This window comes from Nelusetta ayraudi, unplaced genomic scaffold (assembly GCF_046127955.1).
Source record: "Nelusetta ayraudi isolate G7.1 ecotype Tasmania unplaced genomic scaffold, CSIRO-AGI_Nayr_v1 ptg000071l, whole genome shotgun sequence".
Lineage (NCBI taxonomy): Eukaryota > Metazoa > Chordata > Actinopteri > Tetraodontiformes > Monacanthidae > Nelusetta > Nelusetta ayraudi.
This window is the reverse complement of record NW_027466121.1, coordinates 422,919-438,960: the sequence shown is the minus strand read 5'-3', so window position 1 is coordinate 438,960 and position 16,042 is coordinate 422,919. Positions and strand designations below refer to the sequence as shown.

The 16,042-nt window shown below is 45.9% G+C and overlaps 1 protein-coding gene across 3 annotated transcripts; it reads left to right on the top strand.

Moving 5' to 3' along the window:
• Nucleotides 1-1,637: 1,637 nt before the first annotated feature.
• tspan33b (tetraspanin 33b) lies at nt 1,638-16,033 on the top strand. 3 transcript variants are annotated; one of them, XM_076042689.1, is made up of 8 exons: nt 1,638-1,819; nt 6,321-6,378; nt 7,053-7,180; nt 7,365-7,439; nt 11,019-11,114; nt 11,484-11,612; nt 13,586-13,747; nt 15,895-16,033. In XM_076042689.1, the coding sequence occupies exons 1-8, from the start codon at nt 1,724-1,726 to the stop codon at nt 15,961-15,963; spliced, it is 813 nt and encodes a 270-aa protein (XP_075898804.1). In that variant the 5' UTR covers nt 1,638-1,723; the 3' UTR covers nt 15,964-16,033. The 3 variants fall into 3 exon arrangements, with proteins under 3 accessions (XP_075898804.1, XP_075898805.1, XP_075898806.1); XM_076042690.1 differs by lacking the exon at nt 7,365-7,439; XM_076042691.1 differs by lacking the exon at nt 11,019-11,114.
• The last annotated feature ends 9 nt before the right edge of the window (nt 16,034-16,042 follow it).

The following is a 16,042-nucleotide window of genomic DNA, read 5'->3' as shown; positions in this document are numbered from 1 at the left end:
CTGTCCACACGGTGAGCAAACAGCGCACCTTCATCCTCAGATAAGGGGCTGCAACGCGGCGACGGATTCCATTCGGCCGCCGCTTGCAATCGCTCTGACGTCTTTCCTCATTAAAAAAAAAAAAAAAACGCCGGAGAGACTCGCACCTCTCCGAGCCCGGAATTAATGATATTTTTGGTCACAACTTGTCCGTATCGCTCTTTAGCAGCGGTGGGTTGGCTGAAAACGCAAACACCCCGGCGTCGCCTAATGAGATGAGACGTCCTCCCTCTCAGAAAAAGTCACTTCCGAAGCCGTCGTCTGCTGCCGGTTCACAGAGGTGGGAAGTAACGAAGTGCTAATACATTGATAGCATTTTCAGGTATCTCTGCGTGACTTATTGTGTTGTCAAAAATATGGATGTATCGATATTTTTGTTGGATACTGAAAATTAAAAACGATACGATATGACTTCTCCGGAGACTTGTATCTACAATCGTATGGGAGGGGGAATCAATAATTTTCCAAATGTCGTATCGAAGTCTGAAATCCAGTATTGTGACAACATATTTATTTTTCTGACGACTTTTTAATTTTACTCTCTGTATTTGTACACAGATATCAAAGTATACACTCCTTGCAGTCTGGCAGTGTGAAATGGCCAGGTGGTCATTGTTTTCTCTGCGTCACGCACACGTGGTTGGAGGTTGCACCAACTTAATACTGTAAGTACTCCGCGCCGTTTCACTAACCTCATATTTCTCCTTGTTACGTGAAGGCAGAAATGCTTGTCCAAAATCAAATTTTGAGTTAAGATGTCTTTCTTTGTGTTTAATTTTGATTGACTTGTTAATAAGTTAACTTAAAACAGTATACATGTAACAAATTGTATTTTTATGTTGAAAAAGGTAATGTTTTTAAGTCGTGCTAGCTAACATCCTGAATCATTTTATGAAGAGTATATTAGGGGAACAAAACGGCTCATTACTGTTGTATTTAAAATATACAAATTATGTTAAAAGTAATGCTTGTTGTTGCTTGAAGTGAAGCTAATTGAACCAGGCTGTCAATATAAAACTGGATCATATTTTGGAGGGAGATTAGTTCCATGAATAGCAAAAATCATTTTACTTTTTACTTAAGTACATTTCAGAACCTGTGCTTTCTTATTTTTACTTGAAGAAAAGAACTGAATCAGTACTTTTACTTTTAGCAGTGTATTTTATTTTTTATTTTTCTAACACAAGTATACATAATTTTACTACAATCCAGAATGTACTGTTTGGTGGTGGTTTGTCTTTGAGGTTGTGAACTAGAACAGAGAGCTGAGAGCTGTTTATGAGGTCAAAATGCTGGTAGGTCCGCCATTGCAGGACGTAGTGACTTGGACGTAACACAGAGAGACAAGCACATGGGACTGTGCGCCGAGTTCAAACAGGCGATCTGGCAGCAGGCTGACAATACTGCAGCGCTCCGAGGCCGTTCAGCTGCACTCGGCCGCAGATATTTTTGTGTAATCTGACCTGCGTGCCTGCGTGGACGGTTCTGGGTCTCACCAGCACGGCAGTGGGGACAGCGTCACTGCATCATGCCTCCCCCCCACCCTCTAGCTCCTCTCCCCCGTTTTTTTCCTAAGCTTTACACTGTCACAGCCAGCCACCACCACCCCGCCTGCTCATGGCGGCCAAGTATGTGCAGGAGCTGATCCGGGCCCAGTTCTGAAGGGAAGCGAGCGACGGACACGATGGACAGGCAGCTGAACTTGAACCGAGCGGAGACGTTCTCCTTCGTCAACCCCTGGATCCGATATTTCCTTTTCTTCTTCAGCTTCTTGTTTTGGGTGAGTAGAGTGTGTAAGGTGCGACGCTCTCCTGGGGTTTTTATCCAGTCAAAAAGCAAGGAAGCCATCACGAGGACATGCAGTTTTTAGTAACTCGTCGAGAGCCTCAGCACAAACACGGGGCCTCCTCACCGCCCTGGGTCTATTTCTGGTTTGGCACAGTTCTATATATATATATATATATATATATATATATATATATATATATATATATATATATATGCATATATTTGGAGGAGCACGTTAATCACACAGCACTGCAGCCTCGGGTTGGTTGTGCATTCAAACAGTGTTGACTCAGGCAACTCCTCATACACCTGCTAACCTTGTTGTAAGTCACGATCTGCATTCCCCCCCCCCCCCCCCCCCCCCCCCCAACTGCTTTTGACTGTGCGGCGCAGCGGTTTTACAACACCGGCATGTACAGCAACAAACAATCAAACAAACAAATGGGTGAAGTTCAGAGCAGAGACCATAAATAAATAAACAGCCTTTACCGAGTCCCACGTGAAAAGTGAGCTGCTGCTGAAGGTTGACGGATGGTTTCCGTAGCCAGATACAAGCTAGTTTAATGTAGAAATGAAATCAACGGAAGAGCTAAATCATGACATGCATGAAAAAATGAATGACATTAAAAGAAATGCGAGATAATTATAATCAGCCGAAGAGTCAATGGCTTCACCATTCATTCATCATCTTCCATTTGTGCATCGACTCAAACTACGGCGTTAACATCGATCATGACTTCATTTCTCATCCCATCCAATTCCAGCTTCCCGATAAAATGCTATGTTGGGCCGTCTGGAGGACTGGCAATGAGGTATCGGTGCCCTTTGTGATGTCACAAAAGGACAGTTTCGCGATTGGTGTGTCTTTGTAGGCTCAAGAAGTACAGGGTGGGTTTTTTTCATCATCACAGAACATTGGCAAGGTGCATTTTTCTCATCATGTGATCTTTGAAATGGCAACTAATTGTAGTGTGTGAATTTTTTAAGCTAGCCCGCCTGACGGCACGTGTCGTGTCTGGCAGGCTTCCTTAAAAAAAATGGCGATGCGAGATGGCAGCTAACTAGGAGCAAGATCCTTATTGCTCTATGGAGCTCTATGGAGCAATAAGGCCAGGAAAACCAAATTACTTTTATTGCACTGCAAGTAGACACTTTTATGAATGTATTTAGGGGCAGCATGTTAAACCTTTACCAAAATAAAAATCATAAATCAAGCCGTTTTTAACACACTGGACCTTTTAATGAACCGCCACCTGGTTTTAAACGGTACAAGTGAACCCAGGTGGAGGGGAAATCAAGCTCAGCTCTCACATCTCAATCAAACGGCTTCAAAGCCTGCCTGTGTATTCACTGCGTTCCGTTGGCAACTCTTAAAACCCAGTGAACAATTCAAACCAACTCCCAGCCGCCCCCCTCCGACTTAATTAACGCCGCGTCCGTTCAAATCGATTCCGCCTGTGTTGCGTTGCTAGCGGTGAAGATCATTTGCGAGTTCATCAACGCAATGAATAAGTTCCCGTAGTCGGCGCGGCACCGCCGTGGCCGTTGCAGGAATTAAAAAACCGCCAACAGTTCGATACGACCATTAAGCTCCCCGGGAGATCGATGCTCCCTCACCGCCGGTGGCTCACCCTGTGTGTGTGTGTGTGTGGGGGGGGAACCATTGTGTCTCTTTGGCTGAGAAAATCACATCCGCACCTTCGTCATACCCCCCCCGGTCCCCCTCCCCCCGGTCATTCCCATTCAAACGGTGTCGCGCACGCCCGCCGTGCTTGGAGCCAATCGGGGGGAGGGGGCAGCGGGCCCGCTGTGGACTTTGTTTATCAGACAGAGGCTCAGGAGTGAACACTGGCGCCCTAATCCATCAGCCCTTTGTGATGGGGTCCCCGCGGCTCGCTCCAGCCAGCTCGCGCCCACAGTCCTCGGGGAGAAGCCCCGATTCGTCCCTTTTGAAGGGGGGAAAAAAAAAAAAGAGAAAGAAAAGCGTGAAAAACCAAACACGGGTCACGTACGCGCGCTCGTGTGTCTCCTCGTTACAAATGGTCGCGCTTCCCTGACAAATGGAGGCGCTGGAGCTCTGCTGCGATGAGGAATATCCAGCCGGAAAAAATAAAGGCGAGAAAAAGCATTTCTCTCCGATATGCGGCACACGTTCCGGGGGGCTCGTGCTTCGTCAGCCTCTGCGTTGCCCCGGCAGATGATTACTGATTCAGGAAGTTTGAACGATGGTCCGGCTGCGACGGCTGGCAAAGAAAATAAGTAATATCTGTTTGGCAGCGACGCAACCGACCGTCCACACTGCAGCTCCCAGCGCAGTTTGAAAATCCTTTTTTTTTTTTTTTCACAAATGGAATAAAAGCACATTGTGCTGTACCTGCCAGAGGCGGCAAAGGTGTTTGCATACAAATTTGCATGAAAGTGTGGATATTTGTATCCATATCTAAGTAAGCGGTAAAGTAATGATTCAACTCCTTTACTTAAGTAAACGTAAGGGAAGTACAGGTTCTAAAACGTACTTAAGTAAAAAAAATATATTTTTGCCATTACTAAAACGCTCCATTCTTTGATAAATTTGCAAAAAACGAAATGGCTTTGGAACGCTCATTACTTGACTTTTCTTTGCTTTTTCAGCTGCAGCACAGCCAATTTGTAATCACTAACAGTTGTGACCAGTCAGCCGTTATTGGATCTTTGCACCATTAATAACAATAACCAATGTTATTTTCTACATTTTCATTTTTCTCTGTACTGCAAACGCACTGAGCAGTGACCCCCTCCCTCTCCCCCCAAAGCCGACATTCTTTAAAATATCATTCACATTTTTTTTTATTGAACTGCACGACGGCATATTTCAAATAGCTCCACTGCCATGCATCACTGACTGTAACTGAACTGTAATAATAATAAGTGAATTACATATTTTTGTGTCTTTGAATACTTTTAAACGCATCAGGTCAGATTCCAGATACCTCTACTTGCTTAGTACAATAACATCGTATTTGTACTTTGTTACTTCCAACCTGTGCTACATTCAGACCGTACCGATACCCAGCTGCACCGCGTAATTAAAGGAGCGTGTAAAAGTGCAAACGAAGGACGAGCTGGCGGTGACAAAGCGCACGCCGGGTTCACGCCCCCTTTGCTGCCGGAGCCGCGGCGCCTATTAGCTCACATGCTCCGCCGGCGCCACGACGCGTCCTTTAAGCAGCGCGGCGAGAGCACGAGCGGCGGCCCCGCCGGCGTCTGGAGGCTGCCACTGTTTTGAGAGCTCATTAAATGAAAAAATAACACTTTGCATCACCCGCCACACGCACAGTGTGGGCCGCCAACGTCTCCTTCGCGTTCAATATTTCACACGCTGGGTGCTTCTCTCTCTCTTTTTTTTTTTTTTCACCGCTGTAATGCATTCTTGTGTTTTCTACTTCGTCTTCTCTTTTCTTATTTTAAAGCACCGCTCCGCCTCTGACTGAGGAGATTTTCTGCGCTTTCTCTCGATCATTGACCTTTTTCTGTCATGGTTTTTTATTTTCTTTATCTCACCGTGCTCTTGTTCTCCACGCAGGTTTGCATTTCTAAAGTGCCGCAAGTGAAAAAAAAAAAAAAAATGTGAAAAAGAAAATCCAGACCGTGGCTTCAGTCAGTCACGGATCAGACAATAGAGTTTGAAACCAAGGTCGGGTCTGACTCAACGGAGAGATTCACACAGAACAACTGCAGGGGTAAATTTCAAAGGACCGTCATTAAATTGTGTTGTGAACTGAGAGAAAGAAAGGCGACATTTTGATGTTTGCAATGGAAGGTGATGATTAAACCGGCGCTGCTAAAATCGCCACGCGACCCTGCTATTTATTTTTTTCCCCCCCATAAGCATACAAACAGTGATGGTTAAATCTGGTGCAGCTTTCCATACCGTCGTCTCATCTTCATCCGCTTCCAAACCAACCAGATGATTGAAGACTGAGGACACGTTCTCTGCCAACTGTCTCCTAATGAAGCCAAACTATCTGTGGGACAATCGCAAGGACACGGCGCTGTTGGCGCCATTTGAAGTCCCAGTCTTCACAGTGTGAGTGCGTTGGGACGGCTGTGCTGGGGACCACAGCAGTCTGCACTAGTTAAGACGCCAGTAGAGCTCATTTGGCACCCGTGACAATAAAAGAAAAAATATATATATATATATATATATATATATATATACATATATATATATATATATATATATATATATATATATATATACACACACCCTATCCAGGGGGCCTCTCTTGGCTTCAATCTTAAAAAGCTTTGACGTTGTATTTCTTTTTCACTATTTTCACTGACGGTCTGTTTTGACAAAGTTAAAGTGTTCATTTATTTTGACCAATAAACATGTAGAACACGTACTCATCTCCCTCCGGAAGAGCAGGAGGACTGTCTGGGTTTTGCACCGGTCACTTGCGAAGACATGATCCAGCCTTGACCTGCCTGGTGCGTCTCTCCCCCTCCAACAGGTTTTCTCCCTGCTGATCGTTGCCATCGGGGTCTACGCCAAGATTCAGAAAGCCACAGGTAAAACGCACCATCTGTTTGACCACACCCACTTGTGTGTCTGTTCAGCGATAGGCTACCGTTTGCAAGGTCCCACGTTTAGCGCTTTGCCTTTGTTTGCGCACGTCACAAAGGGTGCCGACACGTCTCTTGTGTTATTGACGCACCCAGCCGGGTATTCATGTGGCTTCGAGATGTGCGGAAGTCTGACGAAACGTCAGCTAGCGCTAGCTAGCATAAAGCTAAAGAGCTAAATATGCTTTTGTCAATCATGTGAGCCCGTCTGTGGTGAAATAATATGGGGCCTTTAAACAGAACATGAATTGTGTGAGTCCTTGCTCTGTATTTCTGGTCCTTTAGCCTTCCGGTGCAGAATTAGAGGTTTAGAAGTTTAGTGGGTCAGTGATTGTTAGCCATTTTCACCACTCTAGCGTGATTCATTTTGACTTGTCATTTATTTCTTTTTTGGGATGACGGATGGATTAACCTGGCTTTGGACTGATCACCTGTCAGTGCTCTGAGAACATCCTGCACTAATCCCCAAATGATCAGTAGCCTATGAAGAGAGTGGAGAGGGCAGGCATGATAATAAATAAATAAATACATATAAAAGCGGAAGAAAATATGTGCAGGCCGAGCGAAGGTGAGGTGGAGATAAACACGGGATCCTGTCGTGTTTCCCGTCTCCCTGGCAGACGCGGTGCGGGACACGTTCCTCGTCGACCCGGCCGTCATCCTAATTGTGGTGGGGGTGGTCATGTTCTTCATCACCTTCTGCGGCTGCATCGGGGCCCTGCGAGAGAACATCCGCCTCCTCAAGACGGTAAAAAGGCACCACGGGCCGGTCGTTGAGGCTGCCCGTGCTCCGCTTCAGAGGCATCATCAGCCAAATTTGCATTCAGCCATCGCCGAGGCTCTCGCGTCTCATGAGCAATAACAGATCCGCAAGTCGGTTGTGATTATGTGCTGTGCTGCATTTTTTTATTTTAATTACCACCCTTCTCTAGTTCTCCTTCAGCCTGACATTGGTCTTCCTCACCCAGCTGGCCATGGCAATTCTGGGCTTCTTCTACTCCGATCAGGTACTTGTGTTGCCGCTCTCCCTGTGCGCTGATATTTCATTATGTAAATCGCACAAATGTGCCCGTACTTAACTTTCATTTCTGGATCCGTCACACGGGTTTTGGCGTCGGCACGGCTCCCTGCGCAAACCACCTGGCAACATTGGAAATAATAGTGATAATTATAGCTGCTGCCATCTGCGAGTCCTGAAAGTTGACACCACCTCATTAATTAACATCTACGAAATAAAGAAAATTCCATTGTCAACCACAACTTCCTTCAAGTGGTCAGAAACTTTGGCAAACTGCTGTGGAAATCCAACGAGGAGGGCCCGGCTCCAGCGGTTGAGTTTTACAATCACAGCTGGTTTTCAAATGAAGCAGGAACTTTGGGAAGTTTTCTATTTACTCTTTAGCTGAATCACGCCATACACCTCTCTGATCCCACAGGTCAGTGGTGCAAATCCAGTGTTGCTCCCTGCACCAGCACGAGGCCTTGAACTGGCTCAGCTGGTTCCAAAAGAATCTGATTGGTTGGTTTGAAATTGATGTAGACAAAGGGTGATCCATTCATTCATTCATTCATTCAATTACTACTTATCATTTCACTGCTTTTAACCATGTTTTCAGCATCAACACTGCTGAAACCACTGATTCTGTGAGAATGTGTTTGCGCGGACACAGAGCTCTGTCACATGAGCATCTGGCCCTTTAAGAGTAAGCACAGAGCAACCAGGTGATCTGTTGAAGTCACTTGACGGAAACGCACTTGAAGGGCAATTCCGAGTTTTCAGAACTTTCCAACTTTTGCGTGTTACTTGTTTGACTTTACTCAAACAAGTCTGTGAAGCCAATTCCAGACACTTCTGTGTTCGACTTCGCTGGCGGGGAGTCGCTTTGACCCAGTGGACCTGCCGCCACCCAAAATGAACAAAGATTTTCTCCGACACTCTGGATTAGTGGAGACTTTGTGCTTGCTTACTTTTTGGGCTTTGCTTCCAGGAATTAAATTCCAAAATTTATTGGTGGTGTTTGCGTGTGGCACCGAGATTAAAGTGGAATCTAACTCCAGACAGGCAGCCGGTTCAGGCCTCCTCGAGAGAAGCCAGGCCTCCGTGGAATTTATCGCAGGCCATCGCCACACAAATCCGACCATTTAGATTTCAGCCTAAATTTAATCCATCCTCTTCTAAAGCCACGCACATGCTATAACAATTGTCTCATGAGATCAGGCCCTCTTAAGTGCCAGGCACGCTTTGAGAGCTTTGCATGGACCTCGGACACAGGGCCATGATGGGAAGTTTTTCATTGTGTTAGATGTTTATTTGTAACAGAGCACATCTTTCAGCTCTTCGGCCAGCAATTCGTTGTCAGACAGACAGACAATTTGGAGCGGCCTGTGCTTTAATGCTTCAATTTTTTTCGTGGTCTGCCATGCCGCTTTTTGCCCTTTTTCCCTCTTGGCTGCCACCACTATTGCATGGTCCAACATTAACAGGAGAAAGAAGTAAAGAGCAACTGGCCAGCCGTACTATTCTATGATGGTTTAGTATGACAATAAGTGATTGAAGGCAAAATCTCAGTGTCTGAAAAAGTCTGCTACAATGAGTAGTATCACACACACACACACACTGCAGGGTTTTTTTGGCGAGGGGCAAAAAAGAGCGTGATAGAATGTAAAATCTCAATATATCCAGAAATCGAGAAAAAGCTTTATCCCAACCCTAACACTCGGTCCAACCCCAACCCTAGCTCTAAACCTAACCCTAGCTACAACCCCAACGCTAACCCTCCTACCCTAACCCTAACTACAAACCCAACTCTATCCCTTACCCTAGCTAACCATATCCCTAACCCTAGCCCCAACCCTACCTCAAACCCAAGCCCCTCCCTAACAACAATCCTAAACCCAACCCTAACACTCGGTCCAACCCCAACCCTAGCTCTAAACCTAACCCTAGCTACAACTCCAACACTAACCCTAACTACAAACCCAACACCTACCCTAACCCTAATCAAACCCTAACCCTCCTACCCTAACCTTAACTACAAGCCCAACCCTATCCCTTACCCTACCTAACCCTAACCCAACCCTAGCCCCAACCCTAACTCAAACCCCTCCCTAACAACAATCCTAACCCCAAACTCAACCCGAACAGTAATCCTAAACCTTGCTAACCAACCCAAATGCATCCATCAATCAAATCTCCTGGACCTCCCTGTGCACCTGCAAATATGTCTGAGCCATCAAACTCCAGCTGCTGGAGTTTTGAGTCCACTGAGAATTAAAACGCATCGATAGCAATGGAGAGATTCGCTGATATTGGTGTCTGTCAGAGAGTTGGCTGGCTTGACGACACCTCCCTCATCCCATGCGTTCTGTCAGCACTTGGACTGCCTGCTGCTAAACAGAGCAGTTTAACAAGCCTTGCAGCATCCTTCCTCGCTAAATGATTCAAAAGCTTTGGCACTTCAAAGTGGAACCGAATGTTCTATTTCAACAGATCCCTTGAAGGAGAGTTTGCTGCTAATGACATGGGGAGGTGTGGCGTTTGGCTGTGAGCCCTGAGAGTGCACTGTACCGCGCAGGGAGGAAGGGGAGGGCGAGTGTCTGAGCATGGAGAGTGGGCGGGACAGGGAAATCCAAACACAATTTAGTAAAAACTACTTTAGAGTAAAAGAATTTGGAATATTTTGATTCGGCTCACATTTGTTTTTTGTTTTTTTTAATCAACATAACCTGTTGTAACGTGGCTCGTAATGGAAAAGATGAAATAGCCTTCAGCGAAAGTCTTCGCCAAGGTTAATTTTCAGCTTAATGGAATTTTAAAGTTCAGCCACTAATTAGCATAAGGTTCCCCCCATTAGCATACATTACATCTGAGGACAGACTGCACAGCCCTCTATTATTTAAGGAATAAAAAAAAAGTTTTATTTTTACCTTTTCCATGCTAAATAGAAAATAAAGAATAATATTCTGCACAATGCAATCAATACTCTGACGTTTGTATGATTTTAATTGTATTAATATTCTGCACTTCTGCTCGCCTACACCACTATTTATGATAGATTCATATTATGAGAGGGAGGGGGAGAGAGAGATGTGTTTTTAAGTGTACATAAATATTTGCACACAGACATATACGTGTGTACATATATTTACATAAGGATTACAATAGCTGCAAGACAGAATGAGTGCGCATTTTTTATGCATACTCAATTTTATGCAAATCAAGTCCTGTCTGTGAATCTGAAATATCTACCAGATCGTTTTTTGTTTTTTTTAAACAATCCTGACGTGCTCCATTTGGAGTTGGTTAACCCAGTCACAAAGGCTATTTTTATGCAACCGATGCAGCAGCAAAGTAATTAACTGAGCCACAAAAACCCAAGAGGGTCCGGCACCAAGGTCACCGCGCATCTCCGCAACTGGTTAATGGAGGAATTAGCAGAATAGCTGCCCCTCCAGCAACTTGCTCTCTTTTTTTTTTTTTCAAAAGGACGCCATTAAATATTAACGGACTAAAATTCGTCCGAACGTGGGATAGCTTATATTTTATTATTTTGTTGGTGAACTTCACTCCGTGCTCTCCCTCTCAGACTCGGGATGCTCTGGGGAAGTTTGTGAAGAAGGCAATCGTGCACTACCGGGACGACTTGGATCTTCAGAACCTGATGGATTCCATCCAGAAAGAGGTTTTTCCCCGCCCGCTACCGCTTCGCGAGAGCACGTTTGGCTGCTGCGCCGCATGTCACACAACCGTGTTCACAGCGTGCAGAATGGGAACAGTGAAACCAGGAAGGCCGTTGCGGCCGTGGGCTTCGGAGCCGTCTGTTATTTTGGCCCCGGCGAGAGAATTTTTCCGGTCCGCACGCTCCCTCATGGTTCCTGTGCGCTGTGGGTCCCCGCATTCCGTGTCACACTCCCATCTGCATGGCCTGGCACGCCTGCGAACCTGGGTTTTCCCACGGGAGAAGCCCACGCTGGCAGGATGTACGGCGGGAAAGAGCGGGGCCGTGTTCCTGTTGCTAAATATAAACCTGTCCCGTGTTCTCTCCTCCCAGTTCAAGTGCTGCGGGTGGAACAACTACACAGACTGGTCGTGGAACCTCTACTTTAATTGCACGCAGGAGAACCCCAGCTACGAGCGCTGCGCCGTGCCTCATTCCTGCTGCATTCCGATCCCCGGAGAGGTGTGTGAGCAATTTTCTTTTTCTTGTTTTACCCTCGTGACTTCCTTTCTGCTGAAAACTGATAGACTAGATCGATAGACTAGCGATATTTCTAAAATTTATACAAAGTACAGTTGTGATTTGGTGTTTCCATTGAATGCTGTGAAGCGCATAAGCCGTAATTCTCGTAACATCTCGTCCCGAAAGATTTACGAGAATTATGTTTGCGATCGTTTCCGTCAAGAATGGTTGTTACATTTTTCTCTTTGATTACTTGTAAAAGATGTTCTCCTCCTCCATCCAAACATAACGCACCATTTTTACTTGACGTAAACTGGTCATGTGACCCGCGTAAGTCACGTCCATGACACGTAAATGCGGGGGAAAAAAGTGTTTCCGTGACACTTTTGCGCTACGCGTCTATATGGATGCATATGAAAAAGAACCTCACGAGAGCATCAAAACCTTTTAGCGACATTTGAGAGGTTTTTCAATGTTTAGGTGTTTACGTTAACAGTTCATTGCGCTGTGTAGATTTTGCGCAATTCTAGGGGTAATGGAAACGCAGCTATTGTCTGTGTAGCTACACACAAGACTTGAATTGGGTCTTTGTGCCAGACAAAAGACATGTGTTAGCTGTTGAATGAGGTTTAGCAGCCTTCAGCTGTAGATGCTGGAGGGTGTTGCAAGTTGATCCCTACAAGTGTCTGTAGTTCTGAAATGTGTATATTGTAATTTCTATGTAAAAAGCCAACAGCTCCTCCAAAGCCCAGCATAGCTAAGGAAACAAGACAGATTGTGCACGATGCTGGATTAATGGGTGAACCAAGAGAACAATTTGTCTCATTGTGGCGTGTCGACTCATACAGTGACTCATTCGCACATAATATCGAGTGGCGTCTCCAAACGTGATGCCTCCAGATGACAGCTGCAGAAGCTGAATGGAGACTTGCACTGCGGTGACAAACACCATTTGATTCATTTCGACGCCCGGCGAGCCCAAACTGCAGGAGCTATTTATTGCCTTTGCCTGCGGGCAACCTGTCTGCGTCCACAGGTATAAATTCTCGCTGGCGGTTTGGGTTGCTTTCCTTTTCAATAATTCCTGAAGTGACACACAAAGAGCTGGTCTGACGGTCGCCCCCCCCCCGCCGTCCCAACTCCCTTGTGGAAAATCGGAAGCGATAAGTCCTGACGAGTGAAACAGTCTTTGGGGTGTGTGCATCATGAGGTCACTTTGTCATACATCAATGGACCTAATGACATTATAATTATGACAGGAAGTTGTGGCACAAAAAAAAAGAATGTGGGAATGTTAATCATGACTGACCAACAGATGCAACCTGATAGTGAAGAACACGATCAAAGATTGCGGCTTGGTTAATACGTTTGAATGAATATACTTCAAACAAAAAGGCAGAAACGCAGTCTACTGCACCCCCGTAAGAAATGACGGCCTTCACTAATGCACGCACGGCCATGTGGACACCCAGAGGTTCTTGTCTCACTGTCAGCGATGACATTTTCCTCCGGATTGTGGAGCGACTGAAGACTCAGGAGTCCGTGTAGTCGTGACGCGTGCATATTGATCCAACATCGGCCCACGTGGTAAAAATGATCAAAGCAACCTTTTCCTACAAGAGGCTGGAAAAAAAAAAAAATCAAGTGCCAGAGCAGCTGACGCAGTGCTGCACCCTGCTGCTCACAACCAGCAACTGCACCTGGTCTTATCCTCGCAGGGGGCTCGGTAGCAGCGCTTGTCACATCATATGGATTTTTTTTTTCCTGTCTTTGTCTTCACCCTCTTTACTCCAATTCTCTTGTCAGCGCAGTTCTGCAAAACATTGCCTCCGCTGCCAAAATGCTTAATGTCCTCGCGAGCTAGCGCAAGTGAAGGGAAGCGTGGGCGCCTGCCAAGACTCCCTCCCAGTGCTTTGCCTACTTTCTGCTCACCGCGTCTCCGCCGTCTCTCCCTCTCTCTCTGTCGTGCGCAGGCAGTGATCAACACCATGTGCGGTTTCGGCGTCCAGACCCAGAAGTACCTGGACGCCAACAAGTTGATCTACCCGGTGGGATGCGCCGACCGGGCAGTGATTTGGATCGAGTCCCATCTCTTGTTGGTGGGAGCACTCGCCCTGGGACTGGCTTTGCCTCAGGTACCAAAATACAGATGTGCGTATAAATATATATATATATATATATATATATATACATATATATATATATATATATATATATATAATCTAAAGCGCACACACCTGAGGCGTTCTCTTCACTAATTAGGAGCAGTTTTTTTCCCTGCACTGGTGACCCTTCCAGCCAAGAGCGTTGGTGGAACCAGAGTGGGCGTCCTCAAGAAGCCTAACGTGCTCAAAGGACTCAATGAAAGTATCGACAGGAAGCTCCCCGCGATCGAACGCTCGGCCTTCGACATATTGACACCGCCCTGCTCCATCAACGCAGCAGAGCGTTTAAGTGGCCAAAGGCTCTCAGAAACGCTCAGTTAGTCAGCAGCCAGTATTCCTCAAGTAGAGGAGCGGGCTGCCGTCGACGAGGGAGCGTTCCCGGAACTGAATGTGTTGGGTTTCAGTTGGGGAAATTTCGGCCACCCGTCTCTCTCTGACCCCCCCGTCAGTCAGAGTTGCCAATCACTTTCTCTTTAGCTGTGGAAAACACAGGAAAAATGAAAATCTGCAGAATTTCTTACCATGACAACCGTCGCCAGGGTGAACCTCGGGTCTTGACACTTGATCATGAATTTCGCGCCGATCTATTTGCGTTGCAACAGGCAGCCTGCGACGCCACATAGTGTTTGCACGTTAACAGAAAATGAAAGATTGTTCTTCCACCCACTTTGCCCTCAGACTCATTTTGAGCCCTGTAAACACAAATCAAATAATACTCACATCAGCAGAGAATCAGAAAATATAATTTCTTCCCGTCAAGTGGATACAAGCGGCTCAGAATCTTTTTTCCAGTCGATGCCATTTTATTACAGATAACTTGAAGAAAATAAATCTTGATTTATGAGAATTGAAAAGGTGAATCTGTGCGCTTCAACCAGAACAGTGCATTTGTCCAATTAGTGTTGACTATTTTTGTCCAGAAAGCCTTGTTTTACATTGACCCATAGGGGGCCTCGTTTTATGAGCTAATAGGAAGCCTAATTTTATACAAGCCAATAGGATTTTTTTTTAAGATTGGGGTTTCGAGTCTGTGGTTTGACATCTCTGGGTTTTAAATAAATAAAGAGAGAACACTGAGAAACGAAGGCTTTGGTTCACCATGATAAATAGCTCGGGGGGGTGTAACCTGGACTGTGGTCTGGCAGATTGGTTTAAGTCTCTCCTCTGTCAATGTTACAGGCTTGTATCACCCTGGGCTGTCCGCCCTGACCAAATTCGGCAGGATAAAAATGAAGTGTCCTATCCTGTAAGCAACACGGAGCTGAATTTGTCAACATTTCAGTAAATAAAGACACAATTCAATCTGTCAATGAACTATAAGTTGAAATAAATGCACAAACAAATAATCAGAATGTGATTTAGTTGATCTGAAGTCAATTTATTAGAGAAGAAGACTATTCTTCATCACATCAAAAATTTCAACGGTTAAAACAATTGAGTAAATGCAATGGCACAATTTGCCACAGCGATTTATTGATAGAAGATAAAGTTTTATTCAGAGAAACCTTTTATAAGCAGCAAAATCACGTAGCTTTTGCAGCGCCGGCTGAGTCGCGGCTGGGGGAGAGCAGGGCAAAGCGGCTGTTTGGATAGCAAGCGCTGCCACCTCAGGGCTAAATAATTAGTCGGCCTGCTCAAGGAACTGATTCAGGTGCTGTCACATTGCGTTATCACGCCGCGGTGCCGCTCGGTCTTCCGCCTTGACTACCGGGCCCAGTGCCTCCCCAAAGATTTTACTTCGCGGGGAGGCGAGTTCCTGTCAAAACAATTGTATCAGTGCTCCGAGTCGCCTTGATGCACACCGCGCGACAAACCTTTGTCTCTCGTTGCACATGCCGACATCAGAACCTCGCTGAACTGATCAAACTGCTGTTTGCGGGAAAAGCAACAAAAAAATATGCAAAATCCCTGATCTGAGAGATGTGACATAATCCCGTTAGGAGCGACGGCCGAGTGTATTCCGGTGACGTAACCCAGGCTCATTGAAATGTTTCCACTCTGCGCCGAAGGAGCTCCGCAGCAGCAATCCAGGGGGACCGGGGGATGCTCGGCGCATGCTGTTAAGACTTACAGAAGAGCGTGCTCTGTAACTTAAAGTGGCTGCCTCTGTCCTCTAGATTGCTGGCATCGTGTTGTCCCAGATGTTGATCTCTCAGATCCAAGATGAGATTACTTCAGCGTTGTGAGCGGACACAGAGGAAGAGGAGCGAAGAAGAGAGCCTACAGCACAGTGTTGGGCCGCTCTGACATAAACAAGGTCATGTC

What these genes read in the sequence shown, in the direction of transcription:
- tspan33b (XM_076042689.1), top strand. Translation starts at nt 1,724, where the DNA reads ATGGACAGGCAGCTGAACTTGAACCGAGCGGAGACGTTCTCCTTCGTC. An exon ending in GCATTCCGATCCCCGGAGAG is followed by an intron (nt 11,613 to 13,585) that starts GTGTGTGAGCAA and finishes TGTCGTGCGCAG; the next exon opens with GCAGTGATCAACACCATGTG. An exon ending in TGGGACTGGCTTTGCCTCAG is followed by an intron (nt 13,748 to 15,894) that starts GTACCAAAATAC and finishes TCTGTCCTCTAG; the next exon opens with ATTGCTGGCATCGTGTTGTC.